Source organism: Rhinopithecus roxellana, chromosome 5 (assembly GCF_007565055.1).
Source record: "Rhinopithecus roxellana isolate Shanxi Qingling chromosome 5, ASM756505v1, whole genome shotgun sequence".
Taxonomy (NCBI): Eukaryota; Metazoa; Chordata; class Mammalia; order Primates; family Cercopithecidae; genus Rhinopithecus; species Rhinopithecus roxellana.
This window is the reverse complement of record NC_044553.1, coordinates 90226523-90245371: the sequence shown is the minus strand read 5'-3', so window position 1 is coordinate 90245371 and position 18849 is coordinate 90226523. Positions and strand designations below refer to the sequence as shown.

At 37.6% G+C, this 18849-nt stretch overlaps 1 protein-coding gene across 2 annotated transcripts in view; it reads right to left on the bottom strand.

Annotated features, from left to right (window-relative positions):
• KCNH5 (potassium voltage-gated channel subfamily H member 5) overlaps positions 1 to 18849 on the bottom strand; it is a 362650-nt gene that overhangs the window by 156578 nt on the left and 187223 nt on the right. For both annotated transcript variants that reach the window (XM_030930684.1, XM_030930685.1), the window contains exon 8: positions 3945 to 4144. In XM_030930684.1, the coding sequence (XP_030786544.1) occupies positions 3945 to 4144 (200 nt within the window). The remainder of the gene's footprint in view (positions 1 to 3944; positions 4145 to 18849) is intronic.

Genomic DNA, 18849 nt, shown 5'->3' with positions numbered 1-18849 from the left:
ACAAGGGACAAAGGTGGAAGCACAGGCCAGTTAGTTGGTACTAGAAAAATCCAGGGAAGACATGATGATGATGTGGACCAGGTGATAGCAACGGAGGTGGTGAGAATTGGAGGTAGAGCCAAAAGGATTCAGCAGAGGTTTAAATGTGGGAGATTTTGTCTTAAGCAACTGAAAGGTAGTGTTTCCATTAATTTCACTGGGAAAGAATGTCTGTAAAACAGGTTTTTAGGAGATGATTGGAAGTTTGGTTTTGGACAACTTCACTGGACATGAGTAGGCAGTTGGAGGGGAGAGTCTATAGTTCAGGGAATCGAGTCCAAGGTAAGTATGAACATTGAGTGATATTGGTTTAAAGTCATGAGACTGCAGGATATCATGAAAGGATGAAATACAGACAGAAAAGGGACGAGGCACAAGGACTGAGCTCTAAAATACCACCAAATTTTAAATATTATCTTAATCAAATTCCTTTCAAGAAGTGTGCTACCGGCCGGGCGCGGTGGCTCAAGCCTGTAATCCCAGCACTTTGGGAGGCCGAGACGGGCGGATCACGAGGTCAGGAGATCGAGACCATCCTGGCTAATACGGTTAAACCCCGTCTCTACTAACAAATACAAAAAACTAGCCGGGCGACGAGGCGGGCGCCTGTAGTCCCAGCTACTCGGGAGGCTGAGACAGGAGAATGGCGTGAACCCGGGAGGCGGAGCTTGCAGTGAGCTGAGAGCCGGCCACTGCACTCCAGCCTGGGCGGCAGAGCAAGACTCCGTCTCAAAAAAAAAAAAAAAAAAAAAAAAAAAAAAAAAAAAAAAAGAAGTGTGCTACCAATTTACACACCTCCCAGAATTATACAATAATGCCAGTCACCAGCCTTTGCTAAGACTGGGCATCATCTTTGTCCATTTGCCATATTAAAAATGTTCCTACGTCTTTTTGTTTGTTGTTTTTTAAGTTTTAACTCTTTGTTCCAAGTGAAGATAAGCCTTTTTTATGTTTATTAGTAATTTGCATTCTGTCTTCCATAAATTACCTATGTCCTCAGATCATTTTTCTCTCCAAGTATTCTAACTCTTCTTATTAATTTATAAATCACTTTACATATTAAGGTAATTAACATTTCACTTGCAAAATTTGTTGCAAATGCTTCATGTCATTTTCATTTTCATAGTTTTCTAGAAAGTGTGAAAGATTTTACACTTTTTAGCAAAATCTATTTGTCAGTTACCTTGTTATATATTCCATTACTTTAATATGTGCAAAGATAAATATATTCACATATTTTCTTCTAATAGTTTATAGTTTCTTGTTTTTTGCATTTAATTCTCAGTTCTTCTGATATTTATGTTAGGTCATGAGTGAAGACCCTTATAAATATTTTCTTAGATTTTTAGTTCATTTTATAATGATATTAAGTAATATGTCAATTCCATCTTTACAATTCATTCTTTAACTTATGTTCAGCTCTTCTCCCTAGTGGAGTCTAGTTCTGAGATACCTATTCCCTCTCTTTTCTTTGGTTACTAATTCTTTTGTCTATGCTTCAAGTCTTTATTATTGTATTGTATTATTGTATTATATCTTTATTATTGTATTTTAAAATTAAATATTTATACATATACTATTTTATATATAATTTATGTTATATATTTATATATAATCTATATTATATATATATATATATAACTTATTTGTTAAATAGCTGAATGCCTAACAGGCATAGGAGTCTTCTGCTTTAGTTGTCAGGTTCTTTACAAAACCAGAGAGCTGAATGTCAGTTTTTGTTTTCCTCTTGTTTAGTATAGCATATGGTGTGTAACCTAAGGATCATTTTTAAATTCAGTCTCTTCGATGATGCAGTACTAGAAATCCCTACACCCCTTTCTAAGCCCAGAATTTGGCAGATGTCTTTCCTTCCTTCTCTTTCCTTCAGTGCTGTTAACCTAGAACTTATGCATCTGGGTGGGGATTTTCTTAATAGACTGGGATAAATCAATACAGGCATAGAGTATGTTTCATACATGAACAAGGAAACTTTTATATTTGTCACAATTATTTAAATATGCTTCTCCTATTCGTCAAAAACAACTTTAAGGATTCCTCACTCAGTTAAAAGCCACATCCATGATTTTTTCTTTTCCAAATGCTAACCAATTTTGATATCTTAAAATATCCCCTTAAAAAATCTTTTCATTGAAATTAAATTTTTATTTCACTTTTAGTATTAGTCCCCCCATATTTGTTCTATTACTCCATTTTCCTTGGATACTTTGCTAATCGGAAGTACCTTTCTGTAACTGCAAATGAGCAAGTAAACAAAAAAAAAAATATTTAAGGCAGTACATGGTAGGTACCTAGAAATTTTTCCCTGCCACATGGCATGTGCACTTTGAGAGATATTGCATGCCAGTGCAATAGACCCTAACTCCATCATGAATCAGACAGTTAAGCATGTCCTCAAGGGAAGGCTTGAAGACAATCTGGTCAGCTCCATTCATGAATAACTCAGTATTCAGGAACACAGACAGCAAGGACTCAAAACTCTGCCATGTACTAGATTTGTGCCAGAGGCCCTGGCTCAGACACTTTTCGAATATGTAAAAGGACATTATTCTATCATTTACTGATTTTTTTATTAGTTACTATATGGCTCTATTGCATTTTCTGGAAAGGAAAGTTTCTTGCTGAGATAGTGATTGACGAGGCTGGTGGTTGTCTCTTGATCTGTTTCATTTAATGTGGACTTCAGCGGACACCCTGATTTTGATGACTTAAATTCTGTTACCCTCACCTTCACCCAAGGAAGATTCTGTTTCTTCTCTGGATACTCTCTCTACTAGCCATATATTGGCTCAGATATACATTAATCAAATTCCATAGAAATGCAGTTTGCTTTCTTCCTAATCTATTCCTAACAACACCTGCCCTGGCTTAAAAAAAAACTTACATGTTGCTTCATGAAATTCTCCTAACTAAACATCTACTTTTCTCATTTGCTTTTTCCCTTTGACAGTGAAAGATGCTTTTTGAGTGAGTCTTAAAGAAAAACCATAAGTCAACCTCACGAGGTTAAAAGAACAAAAAAAAATTGTGGGAAATGGCCAGGAAGGTATTATGTCATCTAATTATCATGTGTCAAAAATCAGTACCTAAAAAGAATAGTCTCCACTGATGCCTATAAAGTAAAATAGCTCAAGACTGGTTTCCTCTAAAACTCTGTGCAAGCTTTATTTTTCATCTTCTGTATTTGATGTGAATCCGCTGGGTGTAGGAAGTGAGGATTTTTTAAAATTTGTTTTTATTTATTTCAAGGAGGATCTTGAGTTCTTCTTTGCCCCAAATATGAGATAGATGAGAAAAATTAAAATCAGCTCCATGAAAAGGCAAGGAAGAGATTAGAGATATCAGATGATTGGAGAGGAAGGCATCTATTTTATAGATGTGTGTAAGGCAAACTGGAAAATAAAGAATTATAAGTTCTTTATAAAACATATGAGATGGGAGAAATTTAAGTGGAGGACAGCATAGAAGGCACATACATTTTTAATTTATAGCCAGGAAGTCTCTTTCGAATGTTTAAATGAGCAAAAAAGGCAAAGGGGAAATCAAGAATAAATTCTAGCAGGAAAAATGGCAGCACTCTGAGTTTTAGAGGAATGCAACAAATTACTGTGACAGATAATGAGTGTTTTAGGGAAATGGAATAATGAGGTATTTTCAGGAACTGAATTTTCTAAATTGAATGTGATGACTGGTACTAATGGATGATTAACGGTTCGGTGCTTTGCACCCTCTAAGCACTCAGTAAATAAGATTGATTGATATGTCACTTACAAATACAGAATAACAGTTATGAAGCAATTATACAAGCAATACGTGAGTGGAAAAGCTTAATGCATCTGAAGATCCTACTAAAATAGAAACTAGATAATAATAATAATAACCCATACCTTTTCTGTGTCAATGCCTTTTGACATGGACCATGTTGAAACAATATAATCCATGACTCGCTCACTAAGGCCTTTTGGGACCTGATAGAGTTTTAGGAAGTCCCGTACATTGTTCAGCATCTCATGGTATCGGTTGGTGTTGGCATACATTTGCTGGAAAATTGTTGTAACATTTCCAAAAATAGTTGCATAAAGAAGAGCTGAAAGGGAAGAAATGATAAAAATAAAACAAATATCTCACCTGAAAAAAATATGAATATTTGCTAATCAATGAATAATTTGACAGAGACATCCTTATAAACTTGTAGGGGTGAATGCATGTTGAACTCTGAGAAGATTGCCTGACACCTGGTATTCCCTCAGAAAACATTACCTTCAGTAGGAGAAACATGACTTTATGAGCATGCACGACTCTAGTCAATATGACAAAACATGAGTCATCACAATATTTTCTGAAGAATCAGATGATCCAAAGTTATAATTTTGCCTAAGAAATCCTATTTGTTAGTAGATTAAAGTTATCCTCCACTTTGTCCTCCTGAATGAAGCCTAATCAATTTAAATTTTTCAGAGATTGATGATCTAGTTTAGAAACATATGCTCTTTCTCATTACCTGCTCCTTCCAGCTTTTGGAATACTTCCCTGGTTATAAATATTTTTGACAGAACATCAGAAATTTAGGGAGTGGAGAGAAATTAATGTGCTTCATGTTTAGAAGGTTGTGAAGATAAAGAGATTTGGAGTTTTTAGCTGAAATAAAACTTTGGCAATGCTGAGAAATTCCAGTTATTAAATTCATATAATTATTCCAGTGATTTTTTTTATTCCATCATTTTAATTAAATGTAAAGTTAGCCCACTGACTACTGTCATTCATCTATGGGGGACTACGGGTGGCATAGGGTATTTCAAAGCCCCGACTGCTCCCTCCTCAATCCATAATTCACCAACTCTTCTTTCTCCAGATGTAGTCAGGCTATTAATGCTGACAGGATCCTACAAAAGCTTATTTAGAGTAGAGTTCAGCCTAAACTGAACAAACTTCCGATCTTCAATAGCACACTACCTGCAACCTGCCCTGCCTCTCTGGTTTCACTCCCTTGTTAACTGGAAGCTTTTTTGAAAAGGGGGCAGTACTTTATTCACCTTAATGTTCAGTACACAGGCATTCCATAAGCATTTCACAAATAAGTAGACTCACAGGCAATGATAATTTTCATCCTACATCCTCCAAGCATTTGAAAAATGACTTTAAACAAAATATAGGCTGTTTCACTTTGCAGTTTCATCAGCCAAATCCCATTTGATGGAAGTGGTATAAAATCAAGCTAGTGAAGCAACTCAAGATCTTTAATATACTGCTTTTAGAAAATTATTTGTTTTTCTTTTCAAGAAGAGCTGTTCTCCTCTGAGTGTAACAAATTATAATTTCACAACTGAAAGCTATTATTTTATAAAAATTTCATCAGTTTTTCTGCTATTATTTGATGCCAGTGCAGGACAATTTTTTAAGACAGATGATATTTTGTTAGACCTGAGTAGGAGGAATAGAGTGTTGACATTTTCCAACTAAGTCTTTATACCTTTGAATATTTGTATTTAAAAACAAAAACTCATCCTTTTGTCAGTCTTTCAAAAATGTCTTGTGTGCATATATTTATTTTCATACTTTGAAATAAGTGTGTTTATCTTTAATGTGTCAATTTTCCATGTTGAAATGAAGAGTTTACTAGGATTGTCGATATAGTATCCTGAGATCTTGATTCTATAAAGAATTATTAGGTTTATTAAAAGATATAGAGTTCTTTCCTAAAAAAAAAAAAAAAAAAAAAAAAAAAAACAGAAAAGAAACTAAAGGTAATCACGGACTTAACATCTCTATTCCACCATTGTTGTTTTTAAGAAAAACAAACAGAAATAAGGTTAACAAATTAATGACAGCAGAATCATCTAGCAAATATGGAATTTTACATTTTCAGAAAAGAGAAATAAGAAAAATTTACATTTTTAAAATAATGAGTATTTTAGGGGTTAATGAAATAATACTGCAATTATGATTTTTAGTAGTGCTCAGCTATCATAAACTGTCAATAAATGTCACAGAACTACCTATTATTTTAACATGTTTAACTTGTTTGGCTCTCTAAGATGCTTGAGATATGCTACATTTGCCAAATGTCTTATTACTGCCTTTTAGTTTAACAAATGACTACGCATTTCATCTTTTAGGGTACATTAAATGTATACACAAAATATATTCTGCTCATATAGAAAGTTTAAGATAAAATATGAAGAATCTGCTAATGTATTAAAAGTTTGCAGCACTAAGAAGTGAAGAATTATCAACATTCCATTAAGTTTGGCATATTATAAAAATATCCACTTTTTGGTTCATTTTTCATTTTCATTATTTTATGAACACATAATAATTATACATATTTATGAGGTATAATGATAGCTTGATATAAGCATATAATGTATAATGATCAAATCAGGGTAATTGGTTATCATTTCTTTGTATCAGGAACATTCCAATTCCACTCTTCTAGGTCTTATGCAATTTACAATCAATTATTATGCCCACAGTTGCCCTATTGTGCTGCTGAACACTGGATCTTACTTGTATTTTTGTACCCATTCACCAACTGCTCTTTACCCCTCACTGCCTCTCATTTTCATGTGAATGTAGTGTCCCTGCATTGGATAAGACTAAACAAGATAATAATTTAAAGTAAGAGATGCAATTATACGTTTACATTTTTGTAATTTTATTTTGAAACAATTTTAGACTCAAAAGAAGTTGCAGAAATAGTGCAGAAAGCTTGCATCACCCACATGCAGCTTCTCACAAGGATGACATCCTACACAATTATAGTAATATAGCAAAACCAGGAAACTAAGAATGGCACAGTACAATTAACCAAACTAGAGAGATTTTTTTTTTTTGCCAGTTTTTCTTCTTTTCATATGCACTTGTTTCTTCAGTGTATAGTTTTATAAAATTTTATCACATATATAGATCCATGTCATTTACATATATTTTTTAAAAGAGAAATCACTTCTTCCTTATGAATATCTTCAATCTTGAGTATGGAATACATTTCAAAAGAGATAGTGTGACAGCATGTATGATACTCCAGCAAGCAGGAATAGCGCTGCCCACTGCACCTGTGTTCCAGAACAAATAGGCATATCTTTAATGACAGAGGCCTTGGAGCATGACACACAATAATAAGGGAAACTGATCTCAGTAGAAGCTCCCTCTAAACTGTCAACTCTCAAAATAATACCTCCCTCCCATATTACAGACACTCCTATCTTCTTGGATGTCCCATCATTATTTAGATCTAACACATCCGAAAAGGAACTCAGTCTACAGCACCCTCTCTCCAACAGCCAAATGCACTTTTCACCTCTGCAAACAGCAAAGCCATACCTGGTTGCTCAGATCAAAAACCTCAAAGTTATTCTTCAATCCATTCTTTGATTCATCTCCTATATCTTATCTATCAACAATTCCTGTTCGCTCTACCTTCAACATATAGCTCCAGTTCAATCACTTCTCACTGTCTCTACCAGCATGCTTGCAGTCTCTAAGAGTGTGTGTCTTTGGACCCATTACTAAACCTCCATTGGCCTCTATGTCCTCACTTAGAACTTTAAAATTACACTGGAATCTTCACCAAAGGATTGTGTTAAATGAGATAATGCATATAAAACAGTATTAAAAAAGAGTCTAGTAGGGACTAAGTATCCACAAAATGCTATCCATCATCATCACCACAAAAATCATTTCCCAAACAAAAAGAGTAATCATATACATATATATGATCTTGGCCACATATAATCACAGCACTGCCTCTTCCACTGACCATCACTCCTGTCAGTCTTTTCTTTATTCCCTCTGCTTCAGTATACATCTTCTTGATGCTAATCAAACAACCTAAACTAATTAATTCTTCAGGGCCCCTTTACTAGCTGTTCCTTGAACACTCTTCTCCATGATCCTCACTTGGTTTGTTTCCTCTCCTCATTCAGGTCTCTGATCAAAACCTGACTCATTGGCTGGGTGCAGTGGCTCATGCCTGTAATCCCAGCACTTTGGGAGGCCAAGGCAGGAGGATCACAAGGTTGGGAGTTCGATACCAGCCTCACCAACATGGTAAAACCCCGTCTCTACTAAAAATACAAAAATTAGCCAGGCATGGTAGCATGTGCCTGATATCCCAGCTACTTAGGAGGCTGAAGCAGGAGAATCGCTTGAACCCAGGAGGTGGAGGTTGCAGTGAGCTGAGATCGCACCACTGCACTCCAGCCTGAGTGACAGAGTGAGACTCCATCTCAGAAAAAAAAAAAAAAAAAAAAAAACCCTTACTCATCACTGAGGCCTTCCCTGACCATGCTGTCTAAAGAGCCTCTTCCCCCACTATCACAATCTACCTCCTTACTATGTTTTATCATTCTTTATTTTATCACTACTTTAACTTACTTTCTTTCTTTCTCTCCCTCTCTCTCTCTCTCTCTTTCTTTCTTTCTTATCCATCTTTTCCCTTCCAAGAGGGCAGGTGTGGGCCTGGTCCTTTTGGCTCACTGTGGTATTTTCCCAATATAGACCAGTTCCTAGAACATGGCAAGTGTTCAAATATTTTTTTCCAATAAATTCACACACCAAAAACTAAGAAACAGTTTTTCAGAAACATTTTATTTTCATATCAAAATCTCACTACCAGTGTTACAAACATATAGAAGGAATATACACTGTTAAGGCAGGTAGGGGAATGAAACATTTAAAGGCTAAGGTTATTCATGCCCTAACCATATTAAGGTGAAAATAAATTAGAAGTCCCATTGTCATTCATTGAACATGAATTCCCATGGTCTGGCCAGTTTTGTAGAGACCCCTTACATTATTTTACCTTTTGAATGGAGATATCATATAGTCAATCCATGTACTTTACTATTAATAGTAATAATTAGGTTAATTTGTGACAATTTCATAAGGGTCTTTTTTTTTTTTATGGGTCTATTTCTTTTTTTTTTTTTTTTTTTATTTTAAGTTCTAGGGTACATGTGCATAACGTGCAGGTTTGTTACATATGTATACTTATGCCATGTTGGTGTGCTGCACCCATCAACTCGTCAGCACCCATCAATTCATCATTTATATCATGTATAACTCCCCAATGCAATCCCTCCCTCCTCCCCCCTCCCCCCTCCCCATGATAGGCCCCAGTGCGTGATGCTCCCCTTCCCGAGTCCAAGTGATCTCATTATTCAGTTCCCACCTATGAGTGAGAACATGCGGTGTTTGGTTTTCTGTTCTTGTGATAGTTTGCTAAGAATGATGGTTTCCAGCTGCATCCATGTCCCTACAAAGGACGCAAACTCATCCTTTTTTATGGCTGCATAGTATTCCATGGTGTATATGTGCCACATTTTCTTAATCCAGTCTGTCACAGATGGACATTTGGGTTGATTCCAAGTCTTTGCTATTGTGAATAGTGTCGCAATAAACATACGTGTACATGTGTCTTTGTAGTAGAATAATTTATAATCCTTTGGGTATATACCCAGTAGTGGGATGGCTGGGTCATATGGTACATCTAGTTCTAGATCCTTGAGGAATTGCCATACTGTTTTCCATAATGGTTGAACTAGTTTACAATCCCACCAACAGTGTAAAAGTGTTCCTATTTCTCCACATCCTCTCCAACACCTGTTGTTTCCTGACTTCTTAATGATTGCCATTCTAACTGGTGTGAGATGGTATCTCATTGTGGTTTTGATTTGCATTTCTCTGATGGCCAGTGACTGATGAGCATTTTTTCATGTGTCTGTTGGCTGTATGAATATCTTCTTTTGAGAAATGTCTGTTCATATCCTTTCCCCACTTTTTGATGGGGTTGTTTGTTTTTTTCTCGTATATTTGTTTGAGTTCTTTGTAGATTCTGGATATTAGCCCTTTGTCAGATGAGTAGGTTGCAAAAATTTTCTCCCATTCTGTAGGTTGCCTGTTCACTCTGATGGTAGTTTCTTTTGCTGTGCAAAAGCTCTTTAGTTTAATTAGATCCCATTTGTCAATTTTTGCTTTTGCTGCCATTGCTTTTGGTGTTTTAGACATGAAGTCCTTGCCCATGCCTATGTCCTGAATGGTACTACCTAGATTTTCTTCTAGGGTTTTTATGGTATTAGGTCTAACATTTAAGTCTCTAATCTATCTTGAATTAATCTTCGTATAAGGGGTAAGGAAAGGATCCAGTTTCAGCTTTCTACTTATGGCTAGCCAATTTTCCCAGCACCATTTATTAAATAGGGAATCCTTTCCCCATTTCTTGTTTCTCTCAGGTTTGTCAAAGATCAGATGGCTGTAGATGTGCGGTATTATTTCTGAGGACTCTGTTCTGTTCCATTGGTCTATATCTCTGTTTTGGTACCAGTACCATGCTGTTTTGGTTACTGTAGCCTTGTAGTATAGTTTGAAGTCAGGTAGCGTGACGCCTCCAGCTAAATGCCCACAAGAGAAAGCAGGAAAGATCTAAAATTGACACTCTAACATCACAATTAAAAGAACTAGAGAGGCAAGAGCAATCACATTCAAAAACTAGCGGAAGGCAAGAAATAACTAAGATCAGAGCAGAACTGAAGGAGATAGAGACACAAAAAACCCTCCAAAAAATCAATGAATCCAGGAGTTGGTTTTTTGAAAAGATCAACAAAATTGACAGACCGCTAGCAAGGCTAATAAAGAAGAAAAGAGAGAGGAATCAAATAGATGCAATAAAAAATGATAAAGGGGATATCACCACTGACCCCACAGAAACACAAACTACCATCAGAGAATACTATAAACGCCTCTACGCAAATCAACTAGAAAATCTAGAAGAAATGGATAATTTCCTGGACACTTACACTCTCCCAAGACTAAACCAGGAAGAAGTTGAATCCCTGAATAGACCAATAGCAGGCTCTGAAATTGAGGCAACAATTAATAGCCTACCCACCAAAAAAAGTCCAGGACCAGATGGATTCACAGCTGAATTCTACCAGAGGTACAAGGAGGAGCTGGTACCATTCCTTCTGAAACTATTCCAATCAATAGAAAAAGAGGGAATCCTCCCTAACTCATTTTATGAGGCCAACATCATCCTGATACCAAAGCCTGGCAGAGACACAACAAAAAAAGAGAATTTTAGACCAATATCCCTGATGAACATTGATGCAAAAATTCTCAATAAAATACTGGCAAACCGGATTCAGCAGCACATCAAAAAGCTTATCCACCATGATCAAGTGGGCTTCATAAGGGTCTTTTTATATCCTCTCCTGCAGACTTATAGACTTAAGATAACTGCTAATTGTGCAAGCTAATCATACTTAAGGTCTTAGTAAATCTGGCATACAAACCAGCAAATGCCTTATATAAAAAGTCTTATATTTTTCTTACTCACAAAGGGATTATTTTGAAGATAATTATGACACATAAAAGATGGAATATATTGGGAGGCCGAGACGGGCGGATCACGAGGTCAGGAGATCGAGACCATCCTGGCTAACACGGTGAAACCCCGTCTCTACTAAAAAAATACAAAAACTAGCCGGGCGAGGTGGTGGGCGCCTGTAGTCCCAGCTACTCAGGAGGCTGAGGCAGGAGAATGCCGTGAACCCGGGAGGTGGAGCTTGCAGTGAGTTGAGATCCGGCCACTGCACTCCAGCCTGGGCAACAGAGCGAGACTCCGTCTCAAAAAAAAAGATGGAATATAGACCTTGCCTCCCAATGGAAGGGGTCACAAATTCTTTGAGAACTCTTCCATTGAGAGGCAAAGTCTATATTCTGATCCCTTGAATGTAGGCATACCCTATGACTGTTAGACCACTGGAATATTGTGACCATGATTTTGTGCCAATGTCTAGTCCTAGAGGCCTTACAAAACTAGAAACTTGTAATTCCTCACTATTGAAACATCTGCTCTTGGAATCTAGTTTTCATGCTGTGAGGAAGCCCGAGCATTTTTCTGGAGAGGCCCACATAGACAGGAATAAAGACCCCTAGCCAATAGCCTTGGATGAACTCCCAGCTAAGCACCGGCCGTAGCTGAACAATTTACAATATTAATATTAGTATACATTTCTGGTTAACACTTAAGGTTACGTAAGTGGTTCAACCACTCCTTTTTTTCTTTTTATATTCATAATATTTAAGAATGTTACTTAAGAAATAAAACAAAATGTTCCATCAGTCTGTGATTGTATGTGCAGGATACAGCTTGAGAACATCAGCCTACCAGCCATGTGGCTGAGTCAACTAAGTAGAGTTTTCAGGACCATTGAAGCCATCCTAGCTGATACTACATGAAGCTGAAATAAGTCATACCCTCATAGCCCTGTGCAAATTGCAGATTCATGAATAAATTAAATGATTATTCTTTTCTTAAGCCACTAAATGTGATTAGTTATGTAACTATGATCAATTTAGCGTTAATAACACAGTGATTCTCTAATTGGGCAGGGGTCCTAGAGGAGGAAGGTAATGAGTCCTTTATGACACACATCACAGCCCAAGAGAATATTCTGAAAAACAATTTTTAATATATAATATAGTTTTATATTTTAAAATGGAAAAAATGCCTTCTAGTTTTATAATATGAATATTGAAGACATGAAAGAATACACAATATTATCAAAAAGAGACAGGTTGAAAGATTGAACAATGTCGTAACTCATCACAGACATCACTATTCATTCAAGTATTATTGAATTTAGTAGATATTTATTGGACACCTAATATATGCCAGCCAGTATACCAGCCACTGGGAACACAATGATAAAAAAGACAGACATAATCCCCACCCTCAAGTAGTATCCACTACTCCCTATAGAAAACTATTAGTCCTTAATTCTCCCAAATTATATTATTTGAAAGAAGATGAATCTTTTTCTTTTTATGGTTTATAAAAATTCGTATAGCCAACCTAAGCATATAAACAATATCATTTATTTCTCAGGGTTAAACAATTTGTAGAGTCAAACAAAAATCACGTTAAGTTAATTAACTGTAACCTGGCCTTCACTCTCATGAATTGCTCACGATAAGAGATCAAATAGTGATATTCAGATCTCTGAAAAAATGTTCTCCAGTCATTTCATTTGCTCATTAGGTCAAGCTGCATCTCTCCATCTCCTTATTAATAATCTTTCCTTCTTAGATACTACATTTTGTGTCTGTCCATAATGATAACCAATACTAACTTTTCCTAATTATCTTCCTTTTATAAATCTTGCCAAGTGACTATTGGCCTTAGACTGAGCAGTTTAAACTACTGATATGATAATGCATTTCCAGTAACACTTAAGGCCTCATAGGTGGTCCAACCATCATTTTCTATTTCTATTTCTATTCACTAAAGTTCACCTTTAATAATGACATTTAAGATGTGGAAGGAAAATGTTCCAGCAATCTGTGATCATCTGTGTAGCACACAGCTTGTTAAAACATTTGAAATGGCTCCGGTTGGACTTAGCACAAAGTGAAGAAGCTGATCTTCAGAAACTTCCAGTTTCCAAGTTGCTTTCCTTCCTTCTCTCTCATAATGGCTCCTGGCTTCAATGGATGCTTTTTTGCAGTGACCCATATATGTAGGCACCCTCTATGCATCCACTATGAGCCAGGCAATTTCTATTTTCCAATCTTCACTTAATCTACATCCCATTCCATCTAGTATCTGGGCTGTGCCAATTACTTTGTTAGAAACTGGTCTCATCAATAACTTTAAGTGTTAAATATTGAAAACTATTTCATTCATTTTTCCCTCTAAGAGATGCTGGAATTTTGAAAGGGAAATTCCAAATAATACTGTGAGTTGACTGAATCACTATTTGAATGAACTGTCAACTGGTAAAACTAGTTAGGACACAGCAGGATCACTTTTAGAACTTACCGAATTTTAGTATAATATTGTATAGATGTCACCTAGCTTAGAGCTGATCCTGTGATTACCATAACTGACTTTGCCAAAATAGCCTCAATAATTACATGGTAATTATTATTGATATTATTTCCTATATGCCCTAAAGAATCACTTAACTTTAGAAAGTTAACACAAACCTGTATTAATCAATTACTAATGTAACAAGGATGGAAGAAATGGAGAGAGGAAGAGGAATGAAGGGAAAGATGTGGGAAGATTGTTCACTTGAAAAAATTGTAAGAAATTAACATAAAAGTAAAAACAAAGACTCAAAGTATCAAGAGGGCTTGATCTCCCCTTTATCCTTCTATGACAGTTATTCTCTTTTAAGCTAAATGTGTTAGTCAGGGTTCTCTAGAAGGACAGAACTAATAGGATGTATCTTGACTTAATCTTAATATATAATCTTAATCTTAATATATAAAGGGGAGTTTATTAAGTGTTAACTCACATAATCACAAGGTCCCACAATAGGCCATCTGCAAACTGAGGAGCAAGAAGAGTCAACCCAAGTCCCAAAACTGAAGAACATGGAGTCTGATGTTCAATGGCAGAAAGCATCCATCATGGGAGAAAGATGCAGGCTGGGAGGCTAGGCCAGTCTAATCTTTTTATGGTTTTCTGCCTGTTTTATATTCTAGCTGCACTGGCAGCTGATTTGATAGTGCCCACCCAGATTAAGGGTGGGTCTACCCTTTCCAGCCCACTGACTCAAATGTTAAACTCCTTTGGCAACACCCTCACAGACACACCCAGGATCAATACTTTGTATCCTTCAATCTAATCAAGGTGACACTCATTATCACCCATAACAAGTCCACCCCTTGTCAACTTGAACCCATACACATCTCCTGAGATCATAATCTTCAAATAAAGATAATAATAAGGTCATAATTACACCTTACATAATACAACTATCTTTTGTACAACCAGAAACACATCAATACCCAACCCAAATACTATTACATAAAGTTAACAATACTTAAATGTTGATATGAAGTCAACATGATAAAGAAAAAAAAGGATTGCCAAGACAATCCTAACCCAAAAGAACAAAGCTGGAGGCATCACGCTACCTGATTTCAAACTATACTACAAGGCTACAGTAACCAAAACAGCATGGTACTGGTACTAAAACAGAGATATAGACCAATGGAACAGAACAGAGTCCTCAGAAATAATACCACACATCCACAGTCATCTGATCTTTGACAAACCTGACAAAAACAAGAAATGGAGAAAGGATTCCCTATTTAATAAATGGTGCTGGGAAAATTGGCTAGCCGTAAGCAGAAAGCTGAAACTGGATCCTTTCCTTACTCCTTACACGAAAATTAATTCAAGATAGATTAGAGACTTAAATGTTAGACCTAAAATCATAAAAACCCTAGAAGAAAACCTAGTTAATACCATTCAGGACACAGGCATGGGCAAGGACTTCATGTCTAAAACACCAAAAGCAATGGCAACAAAAGCCAACATTGACAAATGGGATGTAATTAAACTAAAGAGCTTCTGCACAGCAAAAGAAACTACCATCAGAGTGAACAGGCAACCTACAGAATGGGAGAAAATTTTTGCAATCTACTCATCTGACAAAGGGCTAATATCCAGAATCTACAAAGAACTCAATCAAATTTACAAGAAAAAAACAAACAACCCCATCAAAAACTGGGCAAAGGATATGAACAGACACTTCTCAAAAGAAGACATTCAAACAGCCAACAGACACATGAAAAAATGCTCATCATCACTGGCCATCAGAGAAATGCAAATCAAAAGCACAATGAGATACCATCTCACACCGGTTAGAATGGCAATCATTAAAAAATCAGGAAACAACAGGTGCTGGAGAGGATGTGGAGAAATAGGAACAATTTTACACTGTTGGTGGGATTGTAAACTAGTTCAACCATTGTGGAAAACAGTGTGGCAATTCCTCAAGGATCTAGAACTAGAAATACCATTTGACCCAGCCATCCCATTACTGGGTATATACCCAAAGGATTATAAATCATGCTGCTATAAAGACACATGCACATCTATGTTTATTGCAGCATTATTCACAATAGCAAAGACTTGGAGTCAAGCCAAATGTCCATCAGTGACAGACTGAATTAAGAAAATGTGGCACATATACACCATGGAATACTATGCAGCTATAAAAAGGATAAGTTCATGTCCTTTGTAGGGACATGGATACAGCTGGAAACCATCATTCTCAGCAAACTATCACAAGGACAGAAACCAAACACCACATGTTCTCACTCATAGGTGGGAATTGAACAATGAGATCACTTGGACACAGGAAGGGGATCATCACACATCGGGGACTATTCTGGAGAGGGGGGAGGGGGGAGGGATAGTATTAGGAGATATACCTAATGTAAATGACGAGTTAATGGGTGCAGCACACCAACATGGCACATGTATACATATGTAACAAAACGTTGTGCACATGTGCCCTAGAACTTAAAGTATAATAATTTAAAAAAAAATTTTTTAAAGGAAAAAGGAAAAAAAGGAAATAAAATGAAGACATTTTCTTAGTACAAGTATATACGTGTGCAAACATGTTTTTAACAAAAGAAGGAGGAAATACTGATGACAATTACATTCCTCGTTTCTGCATCTGGTCACACGGTAGTAGCTGGCATTGATGACTACCTTCTACTACCCATTCTGTATTCCCTTTGCCTTCAGCAAGCACTTCAGCAGGTCGTATATTTTTTTCCTGGTGGAGTGACCCAACCCTGCATTCCTGAAGGATCTGGGTCATTTGTAGTCCTGCCTGGATTGGGTTGTTGTAGTTTCCCATTGACCTTAACCACAGGGCATGGTAATACTAAGAGACACCCTAATGGATCTCCTGTATTCCATGCATACTCTTCCTTACCTCCACTGGGGAGCAGTAAACTAATTTCATCTTGAAAGTGTGGGTCAATCACTCCAGCCAACACTGTATCTACCTTCGTAGCCTGTTGACTTAAAGGTAGGAAGAGCCCAAAGTGTCCAGGTGGCAATCTGAACTTCCAGTTTAATGGAATCGTTGTTGTGTCTCCTGGTTCCTCCCTCTGGAACTAAGACTTCTAGGTCAGCAGAACGTAATATTACAGGAACAGGAAGTGAAAATTTTGCTAGAGGATCACTAGGGGTGATGGTGTGTGGTGCCACTTCCACTTCCACCCCTTAATTACTAGACCCATGAATCTTGGCTATGGGAGAAACAGTACCATATATTGGATGCTGATTCAGAGCATACGGGGCCTTCTAGAGAACTCTGACCAAGACCTGCAAAGTATTGTCACCTACTCTGGCCAAGACCTGCAAAGTACTGTCACCTAGTTGGCATTGTAATTCTGACTTCAAAAGACCATTCCACCATTCTATCAATTCAGCTGCTTCAGGATGATGGGGAACATGGTAAGACCAGTGAATTCCATGAACATGAACCCACTGCCACACTTCTTTAGCTGTAAAGTGAGTGCTATATGGAATACCATGATGTGCTATATGGAATACCATGATGGTGGATAAGGCATTCCATGAGTCCATGAATGGTAGTCTTGGCAGAAGCATTGCATGCAGGATAGGCAAACCCATAACCAGTAAATATCTATTCCAGTGACGACAAACCTCTGCCCTTTCCATGATGGAAGAGGTCCAATATAATCAACCTGCCACCAGATAGCGGGCTGATCCCCCAGAGTAATGGTGCCATATCAAGGGCTCAGTGTTGGTCTCTGTTGCTGGCAAATTGGGCAGTCAGCAGTGGCCATAGCCAGGTCAGCCTTGGTGAGTGGAAGTCCATGTTGCTGAGCCCATGCGTAACCTCCATCTCTCCCACCGTGGCCACTTTGTTCATCGGCTCATTGGGTGATGACAGAGGTGGCTGCGGAAAGAGGCCAAGCGGTGTCCACAAAAAGTCATCCTATCCACTTAATTATTAAAGTCTTCTTCTGCCGAGGTCACCTGTTGGTGAGCACTCCCATGAGATACAAATATCTTCACAGTTTTTGACCACTCAAAGAAGTCCATCCATATACCTCTTCCCCAAATTTCTTTGTCACCAATTTTCCAAACATGCTTCTTCCAAATCCCTGACCATCCAGCCAAACCACTGGCTACAGCCCATGAATCAGTATATAATTGCACATTTGGCCATTTCCCCTTCCAAGCAAAGTGCACAACCAGGTACACTGCTTGAAGTTCTACCCACTGGGAAGATTTCCCTTCACTGCTGTCCTTCAGGGAGGTTCTAGAAAGGGGCTGTAGTGCTGCAGTGGTCCACATTCCAGTGATACCTGCATATCGTGCAGAACCATCGTGAATCAGGCCCTCGTCTTCTCTTCCTCTGTCAACTGATCATAGGGAACTCCCCATGAGGCCATTGGTGCAGGCTGCGGGAGAGAGGGCAGGGTGGCAGGAGTGGAGACCATGGGGATTTGAGCAACTTCCTCATGTAACTTACTTATGCCTTCAAGACCTGCTCAAGTCGGATCACATATATATCACTTCCATTTGATCAGGGAATGCTGCTATGCATGACCCACTCTATGGCCAGATGGGTCAGAAAGCACCCAGTTCATGATAGGGAGTTCAGGTTGCATAGTGACTTGACCCATAGTCAAATGTTCAGTTCCCCCAAAGCCCAGTAACAGGCCAAGAGCTGTCTCTCAAAAGGAGAGCAGTTATCTGCAGAAGACGGCAGGGCCTTGCTCCAAAATCCTAGAAGCCTCCACTGTGATTCACCTATGGGGGCCTGCCCAAGGCTCCAAACAGCATCCCTATCTGCCACTAACACCTCAGGCACTATTGAATCTGCTGGGTCACTAAGTAAATTCATTTTCTTTATTCTCTCTAATCCAGCAAAACTCATTTAGCTTCTAATAAAATTAGTACACTTGCCTTGCTTACACAGCTACATATGCTTTTTGTAA